Source organism: Camellia sinensis, chromosome 5 (assembly GCF_055761805.1).
Source record: "Camellia sinensis isolate YWXY chromosome 5, ASM5576180v1, whole genome shotgun sequence".
Taxonomy (NCBI): domain Eukaryota; kingdom Viridiplantae; phylum Streptophyta; class Magnoliopsida; order Ericales; family Theaceae; genus Camellia; species Camellia sinensis.
In genome coordinates, this window is record NC_138965.1 from 16,299,995 (window position 1) to 16,310,279 (window position 10,285).

The 10,285-nt window shown below is 37.4% G+C and overlaps 2 protein-coding genes across 5 annotated transcripts in view; both read right to left on the reverse strand.

The window, feature by feature from the left end:
- The window catches only part of LOC114278564 (uncharacterized), a 36,173-nt gene extending 26,646 nt beyond the window's left edge, over positions 1-9,527 (reverse strand). For 3 of the 4 annotated variants that reach the window (XM_028220642.2, XM_082868290.1, XM_082868289.1), the window contains exons 1-2: positions 9,312-9,515; positions 4,897-4,953 (exon numbers count right to left, since the gene is read on the reverse strand). In XM_028220642.2, the coding sequence (XP_028076443.2) occupies positions 4,897-4,921 (25 nt within the window). In that variant the 5' untranslated portion in view covers positions 4,922-4,953; positions 9,312-9,515. Of the gene's footprint in view, positions 1-4,896; positions 4,954-9,311 lie in introns of all 4 variants that reach the window. The other variant, XM_028220643.2, reaches the window with a different exon arrangement.
- LOC114290594 (NADH dehydrogenase [ubiquinone] iron-sulfur protein 4, mitochondrial) lies at positions 5,520-6,096 on the reverse strand. The gene has a single exon (XM_028234527.2). The coding sequence runs from the start codon at positions 6,053-6,055 to the stop codon at positions 5,585-5,587; it is 471 nt and encodes a 156-aa protein (XP_028090328.2). The 5' UTR covers positions 6,056-6,096; the 3' UTR covers positions 5,520-5,584.
- Positions 9,528-10,285: the final 758 nt, after the last annotated feature.

The window sequence follows — 10,285 nt, forward strand, 5'->3', positions numbered from 1 at the left end:
AATTTATATAAAATTACTTAATATTTACATAGTATGATAGAAAAATAATTTTAACAACAATCAATGTTTCCCAGCCATCCCTTTGACGTCTAGTGATTTTTCAGCTCAGCTAACTAGGGTTAGAAACATGGGCGGCGTTACATATTAACTTGTGGGTTAGCTAATCTCATCAAGCTTTAAATTTTTTAACAAATATTAATATTACCCATTATTTTATCGTGGTAACCAGAAATAACGCCACTAGTGATCGGCAAAATTTCGCACAGAAATACAAAGTTTGCCGACTACTAGGTGTAAACAAGCTAGCATCGGCAAACTGTGTGCATGCCGATGGAGTTGCCAAGGGCACATCGGCAACGTACATGTGTGTTGAGATGGAGTTATCAAAAGCGATTATAAGAATAGAGGGTGTCACATCAGTGAAAGAAAAATTAATTGGATGGGACATGTTTAGAATAAGGACAATGATGCAAAGGAGAAGAGGACCTATAAATAAGGGATCCACGCCCGAAGGAGAGGTAAGTGAAACACAAAAGAGAGAAAGATAGGACTTGTGATTTTGGAAGAATACTGATAAAATCTCCGGAGGGTTAATTGGCGCACCATCCCGCTGGAACCTATTCTTTGTTTGCAGGAATCTGACGTGAAGTGGATCGTCCTCACCACAGGAGCAAGGCAGAAATTCCAACTCACCACATTTATAATAAAAGATTTTATTATAATGTGTCCTTATGACCTCTGTTAATAAAGGTAAAATACTTTCTCACTCGATCGCATTATGTCATCAATATCATTGCCGTGGTTGGAATAATGGAAAATCAAACAAAAGACGAAGGAAACTTCAAAGGCGATTGGTACACATGACTACGACAAGTCGAATAATCAGTTGATTTTTCTATTTGCACATACATTAATTATTGAAGTAGACACAATTCTTTTATGTAAGTTGGACCTGAGACTCACAAAAAAATATAACCCACCTTATGTGAGAAAGTTATGTCTAATTTTCTAATCAATTTTTATATGTCTAAACATGGCTTCAAATTCGAAGAAAGATGTTCCGACCTCTTGTAGTTCGGGTAAGTTCAATCACCCCTTGGACAAAACATACATGTTAGCGTGCGTTTGAATTCCTTTTATTTCATTTAATTTCATTGAATTAAGACACTATAAAGTTTTACTTGAGTTTTACCTGTTATGATCTTGAGATTGGAATTTCCATGGATGACTTCCCTGTGTTGTGATACTAAACAAATGGTTGACCTAGATTTTGGACAATGATTCTATATTGAGGCAAACAAGCGTATGCATGTGATGCAGGACAGCACCGTAAGAGCTGTTCTGGGGCAGTGAAAGTACCCGTGAACAGTGTTTAGGCTGTTTAAAGTGCAGAAAATAAAAGAGGGAAAGAAGGAGAAGAAGAAGATAAGTCTAGCAATCACTCCTAGAACTCCTTAGGCATGACACCTAGGGTTTGATTGCATCACACAATCCATAAAGAAGCTTTAAAAGCTCTAAATTCTCTGAAATATCAAGTCTAAATAATTAAAAGCATTACATCATTTACACGGCTTTATATAGAACTAAAAGACTTCCTAAACCAATTAGAACCAAAAAAGGAAACTACTATAATAGTTTAGACTTCCAAAACTAATTTAAAACCAAATAAGAAACATAAATAAAATCTAATTATAAAATTACCAAAATACCCTAAACTAAAATAATAATAATAAAACATGACTCATAAGCCTAAAACATAACTAGCCATGGTCCCAAATGAGGTCCTCATCATCCAATGCATGCCAAATCAAAGCTTGGGCCTTAGAGGCTTCTCTTCCTCGTCTCTTGTACACCTTAAGAGGCTGCTGCCACTTGCCTCCATCAGCATGTTTGCTCAATAAGATGCCAGATTCTAAGTATTTCTCAATCTATTGTGGTTGGTATTCTCCGATTGATTTAGATTAAAAAGTCATTTTCTTGCCCGTATATATATGTTTTGTTTGGTTGGGATGAATGATTTTTGGTCATAATCAAGTTGGAATGTAAGGAGTCAATAATAATCATAACATTATAATGTTCGGTTATTTTCCCAAAAAGGAAACCCTGCATGGAATTCTCATTAATATTGTTCGTGTTTGTTATGTTGTAATGATGCCCTCAATGAATGAAATTTACAGAATTACAAGAAACTAACCAAATCCTATGGTGCACGATTTTTATATTTTATGTTTGCATATTACAATTTATTGAGCATTTTGGGCTATATTTTCTCTATTTTTAAATTACTAGAGGAATAATTATGCGTCTGCCATACATAACTCTAAATTACATATATAGTGCTTATCATATTAAAGTAGCATCCACACATGTCAATAGAGTTAGCGACTTTAATCAATTAAAGTAACATAATTCCTTACATCCCAAATTAATTAAGTTAAACCTTAACATCCAGAATAGTTAACTAAATGACATGGGAATTGACTATTTTAGTTGGCTTTTTAGCTTTTTACAAAAAGATGTGAAAAAAAATAGAGAGTGATGTGACAACTTGTAGTAGCTTTTTGGCTAAAAACCAAAGTCCCAAAACGGGGCCTCATCAACACCTAAACTAAATATTCACTACACCATAGTTAACGTTCATATTTCATACATAAATGCTCAAATATGGGGCACTCATAGAAAATGCATAATCCATGATGGTGGGGGCAATGGTGGTGCATCATCTAAAACTTCATCCTTAGCTATGTATGGTAGTGATGTTGCTAGCATTGGTGCTGCTATCGGTTGACCTACCCAATGCTTATCATACAAGACATGCTGAATAATTGCTGAGCTTGAGAGTGACTATTTTATTTTTTATTTTTTATTTTTTAAACAAGCAACAATAGAATTTTATTGATAACAAAAGGTGAAAACAAGGGGAGGACAAAGTCCTCATACATTAACTAAAGATCAAAGCAGTAATCCAAACAGTAAAAATGAAAAAGAAAACATTCCACCACTAAGAATGGCAAACAGCCGCCCAAGTCCTAGAAATTAAAAACAGAGGAATTCCTTTGAAAGGGGAAGACACACAAGACCAAATTGAAGCTAAATGCCTCGCCTTATCCAACATTTTTCCATTTCTGAGTCCTTATCATTAAAAATCCTTGAATTTCTTTCCAGTCAAATGGTATGCAAGACCACAGTGTTTTGGCCTTCCTATTGCCTCCAAACCCACCATAAAAAACTAATAGCATATGCATGCACATCCGCGGAACAACCCACTGAACATCACACAAACCAAAGAGAAGCTGTTATTAAACAAGCGCCACCGAGCAATGAAGAAATAAGTGATCCACCGATTCCACATCCCTCCTACACATTATGCACCATTGAGGACTGAGAAAATGATTGTACCTTCTTTGGAAAAAGATCATTGGTTATAATGCTTCCATGAGCTAAGGACCACGCGAAAAACTTCATTTTATGAAGAACAACCACTTTCCAAATTTTTTAATGAAGTGGAAAAAAAGGAACGGAAGGTACATCAATAATCGTATCAAACAAAGATTACATGAGAAAATCCCCAACGAAATGATGTTCCATACCCTCTCGTCGCTATTGAGAGGAACCAAAGAAACCCTATAAAGCAATGACAGCAAAGAAGCCAACTAAAGAGACTCCACATCGCTTAGATTCCTAAGAAAATTGGAATTCCATGATATTAGTGCCATGGTAGAACATGCCACCAACGCAATAGAAACATTCCAAGCTCGGACCAATCTGTAAAGAAGCAGAAAAACTCTATTAAAAGAGGAATCCCCCACCCACCCATCCTGCTAAAACCGTACACTTTCCCCATTGCCCGCTTTCAAAGAAAAAAATGTAGACACAAGTGGGAGTAAGCGAGAAATGGACTTCCATGGTGATCAACAACTGCCTTTACTAACCACAATAGAGTCTCTACCATTGGCCTGAACACCATACTTGCTCTTAATAATGGAATGCCATATCGATTCACTTTCGATTAGAAATCTCCATAATCACTTGCTCAAGAGAGCAATGTTCCTTGCAACAATATTCTCAATGGCGAGGCCCCCTTTATTTCTAAGAAGAGCAACAAAGTCCCACTTAACTAAGTGGATCCTAAACCCCTCTTTGCATCCTTCTCAAAGAAAGCCTTTCATTAACTTCTCAATTTTCTAGGCAATCCTAACAGAATTTTGTAAAGAGAGTGAATCAATGGCATTATTGAATTGAGATTGAATAGTTGCTGAAGTTTAATTACCTAAGTGTGAATTTTGATTTATAATCGGCTATTAATTGGGGGTGACCATTGGTTCAATGGTTAAGACTTGGCCTAATAACCTTAAGGTTATGGTTTCAAGTCTTGGGGCCACCACTTTGTGCATTATGCTAAAGGTTAGGTGTGTACTCAATCTTTTCCCTCCCAAACACACATTAATGTGTACTAATTGGGCGTTGTTTTTTTTTTTTTATTAATTACCTAAGATTTTGGCCTATTCACCACCCTCAAGGCAGAAACTTGTCCATCTCCATGAGTTAGCACTAGAGAGGGATATACAATGGGAAGTGAATTCATTAAATGTTGAAGAAAAAAATCTTTTCTTTCATCGTTTTACTAACGATTGAATGTTGCTTTTCATTGCATATGAAGTTGCCTTGGCATCTATCCTTTTTCAACAACTGATATATGTACCGGCACACAACCCTTGACCACTAAAAACCCTAAACCTAACCCTACTACCCTAACCACCAACCCTAAAAACCCCAAACCCCAAGCCTTTAGCAATGGAAATCAATGGTTACTTCCACCCTTAATAAAGAAGAAATTAAAGTGCAAACAATACAACTTATAGAAGTTAAACGTTGTGAAATAACAATGGAACAAACCTGCATGAATCCTCTTTGAAGCCATAACAAACTCTTAACACAAGGAAAAGACTCCCACTGCCAAAAAATAAATAATAAAAAAATCAAATACAATTGTGGGGGAAAATTAGAGGCTCCCAATTGTCATGGAGGACCATTAGAAGAAAAATCTAGTTTCAGACCAAAAAAAACATGTATCACAGTGAGTGAAATTGGGGTATCCATTTCACTAATAAAAATAAGAGGGTAATTGAACAACAAATAGTCTGTATCTGTTAAAACCTATCACCTACTTCACCCACTAAACCTAACCCACTACACCACTACCACCTCACCTACTCCACTAAACCCACTACACCACTACCACCTCCACTTCACCTACTCCACCTACCACCTCCACTTTACCTACTCCATCTACCACCTACTACCACCTACTCTTCTATATATAGGAATCATTGTAACATTCAATAAATCAACAATTACAAATATCAATCAATAATACAATTCTCTATTTCTCTTTATACATCAATTTTAACATGGTATCAGAGCTAGGTTAAGAACCTAGTAATTTCGTTCCACCGGCGGGCGGCAATCTTGCCTTGGCCGCCCGCCGGACAAACCCAAATTTCCTTAATTTCTTCTTTCATGGCAGATTCTTCAACAACTCACCATGATGGATTCATTCACCAAATTTTAGCAGCAACCAAAATCAGTTTTCTGCAGATTTGGGAGGACCCTTCCACCTGAAGTTGTCTGCATAAGCCCTAACCTTCAACAGTGGCGTCTGGTGCTTCTTAACCGTGTATTCCCAACCATGTTTCTCAGCAAATGCTTTGGCAGCTTCTTCACTGTCAAAACTGAGTGCAGCATCGCCAACATTGGCATATGGGTCCCCTATGGATGTCCAACCCATCAATGGATTTTCCCATTTCTGTGTTGACATAAAATTGATCTTCCAGCTTCCAACTTTTCTTGAACCCTGTTGTGTGGCAGTCCGAGCAGGAGAAAGGATTACAACCCTCCTTCGAAGGTGTTCTTCGGGGATGCCAGAGACCTTCCCGATCTCCCCTGGTTTGATCTCAACCAAGGAGTCTGTAGAGAACGGTCTCGATAATGGAACCAAAGTGGATCCATATACATGACGAGCTGGATTCAAGAGACGTTGCAGAGAGTTCGCCATTGTCGCAGATCTACTCTCCCTCTCTCCAGGCTCTTTCACTCTCTCGGCACCTCTCTCTCGGCAGCTTTGACAAAAAAAACACACTGATATGCACACTGCTAAACCACCTATTGAAGTGCCAGCACTATCCTTGCACATGGGGGGCACCCACTCATTTCTTTATTTTTTTCTTTTACTCACCCATGTGACCCACGATGCAACCTATACTTTTTCTTTTCATTACACTCTTATTCCCCACTTTCTTTATTATATATATATATATATATATATATATCTCTTTTTATTATATTATATTAAAAAAAAAAAAAAAAAAAAAAACATCATCATCTCTCCTCCGTTTGATTTCCAACTCCATTATTTTTATTTATTTTCTCCAAACCACTTTCCTTATTTCCCCCATCTTTCATTTTTGATTTCAAATATATTTTTATTATTTTTTCTTTATTTTTCTTTCACATTCTTTTTAATCTTTTTCCAATTCCCTTCATACCATATAGCTTTGCACACCAAACCATATTTTATTCATCTCAGGGATCCACCCCGATCACAATTTTCACACAAAAAAAAAAAAAAAAAACAACAACAACAACACACCACACAACACCAACAGCTTTGTTTTCTTTTCTGCAGCCGGCCACCAACCGACCTCACTTCTTCGCCTATTCCGCCGGTCTTTTCTTCTTGCCTCCGTCCTGGGCGGCCCTTGACGGTGTTGCCTCCGTGTTTCCCACTCCACTGGGCACGATCACTACTCCCTGCTCCTCCACTGCAGCATAAGGCGGACCTCCAAATCGGAACATCACGGTGGCCTTCCGCTTCAGCTCCTTGTTTTCTGCCTTTAGCACACTTATCTCTGCTCGCGCATCCTTATACATGCGTTGGAGCAGAGCCAGTTGGGCATTTAGCTGCTGCACCTCATTTGTTCTACTATGCAGCCGGTGCGACAAGTTTGTGACCGCAGTCATGGTTTCCACACATGACTTCAATGTATACTGATTGGCCTCAATATCTGTTTGCACTGCCATTTTTCGCTCCACCGACCGCATCGGAAAGTTCAACGGAGCAAAACCAGAGGTGTTTGGTTGAGGTTCACGGGCCACCGCACCTGTTATCTCTCCTGTTGACTCGTTGAGGTCGGGAAAGAGAGTGAGCAGACCACGGGAAGATGAGGCCATGTTTTGGGTAGCTGAACGGGAAGAAGAGGCCATGTTTTTTGGGTTGCTGAGTGTTTCTGAGAAGGATTGGATACAGAGTATTTACAGATTGTTTCAGAATGACCAGTTCAGAGGTTTCAGTCTGGTTTGGTTTCCTCCATCTCCGCATTGGTTTATATTGACACTGACGACGCGGCCGACACGCCGCTCTGTCGCTCACGTGCCTCGCCGCGTCTCCGGCTCACCTTTTGATGGCTCGACGCTTTCTGTCGGGCACGACTTTTGATGAAGTGGGCGCGCCTTTTGAGGGCGCAACTTTTGATGGCACATCTTTTTATGGATTGGGCACGCCTTTTGATGGCACGCCTTTTTTGACCGATTGGGCACACCTTTTGATGGTGCGACTTTTTAGGGGTCCGACAAGACTCTGTAAACTGTCCCGACATTGATTCCGGTTAGCTCCTTCATGGGTCCGACAAGACTCTGTAAACTGTCCCGACATTGATTCCGGTTAGTTTCTACAAGGGTCCGACAAGACTCTGTAAACTGTCCCGACATTGATTCCAGTTAGCTCCTTCATGGGTCCGACAAGACTCTGTAAACTGTCCCGACATTGATTCCGGTTAGTTTCTACAAGGGTCCAGCAAGACTCCGTAAACTGTCACAACAACTGTCACAACATTGTCTGCTACAACGGTCCGACATGACCCCATAAACTGTCTTCTACATCGGTCCAACGCCATCCAGTGTCCTCTACACCGTTATGACACCACCATACAGTGTCCTCTACAACGTTATGACACCCCCATACAGTGTCCTCTACAACGTTATGACACCACCATCCAGTGTCTTCATCAATGGTCTGACACGACCATACAGTGTCTCCTATCCTCTTTTATTTTTATGTATTTTCTTGTTTTTGTTACTCTCTCCAAACTCAAGTTGGTTAGTTCCTACCCCCCTTGAGTTTGCGGGGGCTGTTAAAACCTATCACCTACTTCACCCACTAAACCTAACCCACTACACCACTACCACCTCACCTTACACCACTACCACCTCCACTTCACCTACTCCACCTACCACCTCCACTTTACCTACTCCATCTACCACCTACTACCACCTACTCTTCTATATATAGGAATCATTGTAACATTCAATAAATCAACAATTACAAATATCAATTAATAATACAATTCTCTATTTCTCTTTATACATCAATTTTAACAGTATCATCTTGACTCAGAAAAACCAAAAAATTGACAGAGGGTGACGATCATTCTGTTTTAGTGTATTTTATTATTATTAAAAAAAATTCACAACAAACCACCCCTAAAAAGAAAAGAATATAATTTTTTGATCATTATGTCCTCTAAATGTGCAACACATGATCATCTCTCCATAGCAGAGGATGGTGTGAGCAAACAATCATGATTAATCGCGATCCGAATCGTAGGATCATGCGACCCTCCGATCCTAAATTGTCAAAAAAATCATCATAGGATCGATATTATAGTAGGATTGCAAGTAGGATCGTATGGTATCGTGTAGAATCCTATAAGATCACAGTAGGATCGTATGTTGGATTGTAAGTACAATCGCTAGGTTTATAATTTTTCACCTTATTTTTAATATGTATTATCCTGATTTGTATTTTGACCTAATTTTTAATAGAAAGTAGAATCAATCCGATCCACGAGACCCAACGATTGGAACCATGACAAAAAAAAAACACACACACACACAAGACTTTTTCCCCCCTCCTTGCATGCGCTTTCTTAGCAACCAATCAAGAATCAAAGGAGAGCGTAAAAGCTAAAACTCACGCAAAAACAACACGAAAAAAAAGGGGGGGAAATCCTCCTACAAAACCTCACATCCATCGATCAAATCCAGTAACATCGAAGGCACTACAACGATCTACTCAAACGGAATACGGAAAATAAACCCTGAAAATACAAAAATCTGAGGGATACAAAGAATCAGAATCATGAAAACGCAAAGAATATACATAATAGTATATAGTTCAGATATGCAGATATACATATATATGTGTGTGTGTGTGTGTGTGTTTGTTGTCAGTACGAATTGAAGAGAAGCCGCACCTATTGGAGGAAGAGAGTCGCTAGGGTTTGCTTTCCATCTCTCTCTCCCTTTTTTTTGGGGGGAATCCGATCAAGAGGGAATGGTGCTGCTGTATTAACCCTCTTTTCACTTTCAGTTGCTATTTCAGTAGTGCTTGGTAATTAGAGACCTCTTTTCACTTTCAGTTGCTATTTAATTAGAGACCATCAAATAAAAATATATATACATAAATAAATAACTACTTACAATTAAGAGTTCGGATTTTCTCGAGTCATTTTTTTAAAGTGATTTTAGAATAATTACTTACAATTAAGAGTTCGGATTTTTTCGAGTCATTTTTTTAAAGTGATTTTAGAATAATTAGTTGTTATATTTTTAAAGTTGTTTGATAATTATTTTGTTTTCAGTTTATATTTGTAAAAATTTTAAAAATTGTCATAAAACTTGTTTGATAATTTTTTTTGTTTATAAATAGTTGTCTTAGTTTATAAATTTGATGATAAAACGTAAACTCAAAAAATGAAAAAAATGAGTTTACGTTGGTTTTTAAACATAAATTTTAAAATTTTACTAACAATTTTTTTTTTCAATTTTTTTCCAATTAATTTTTTTAATTAATTTTTTTTAATTATAATGTGTATGATCCCATTGTCATAAATAATAAAAAATAAATATAAATATTTTAAGTCTGAACAAACATATTTTTTAGTTTATATTTTTAAATTTTTTTAAACATTTTGTTCAAACCAAACGCGCTTGTAGTTTATGTTTTTCTAAAAATAAACAAAAATTACTTTATAAAATTTTTGTAAATATAAACAAAAAATGTAAACGTTACCACATGCTACCTTAACTTTTGACTATTATATAATAGAATTACATATCATTCATCTAAAACAAAACTGCAAAATCACTTTAGATAATTCAAACTCATAACTAAAGTCGTAATAAAAACGTATGGTCATTACCCCCGCTCCCAAAAATAAAGATTTGA

What these genes read in the sequence shown, in the direction of transcription:
- LOC114290594 (XM_028234527.2), bottom strand. Translation starts at nt 6,055, where the DNA reads ATGGCGAACTCTCTGCAACGTCTCTTGAATCCAGCTCGTCATGTATAT.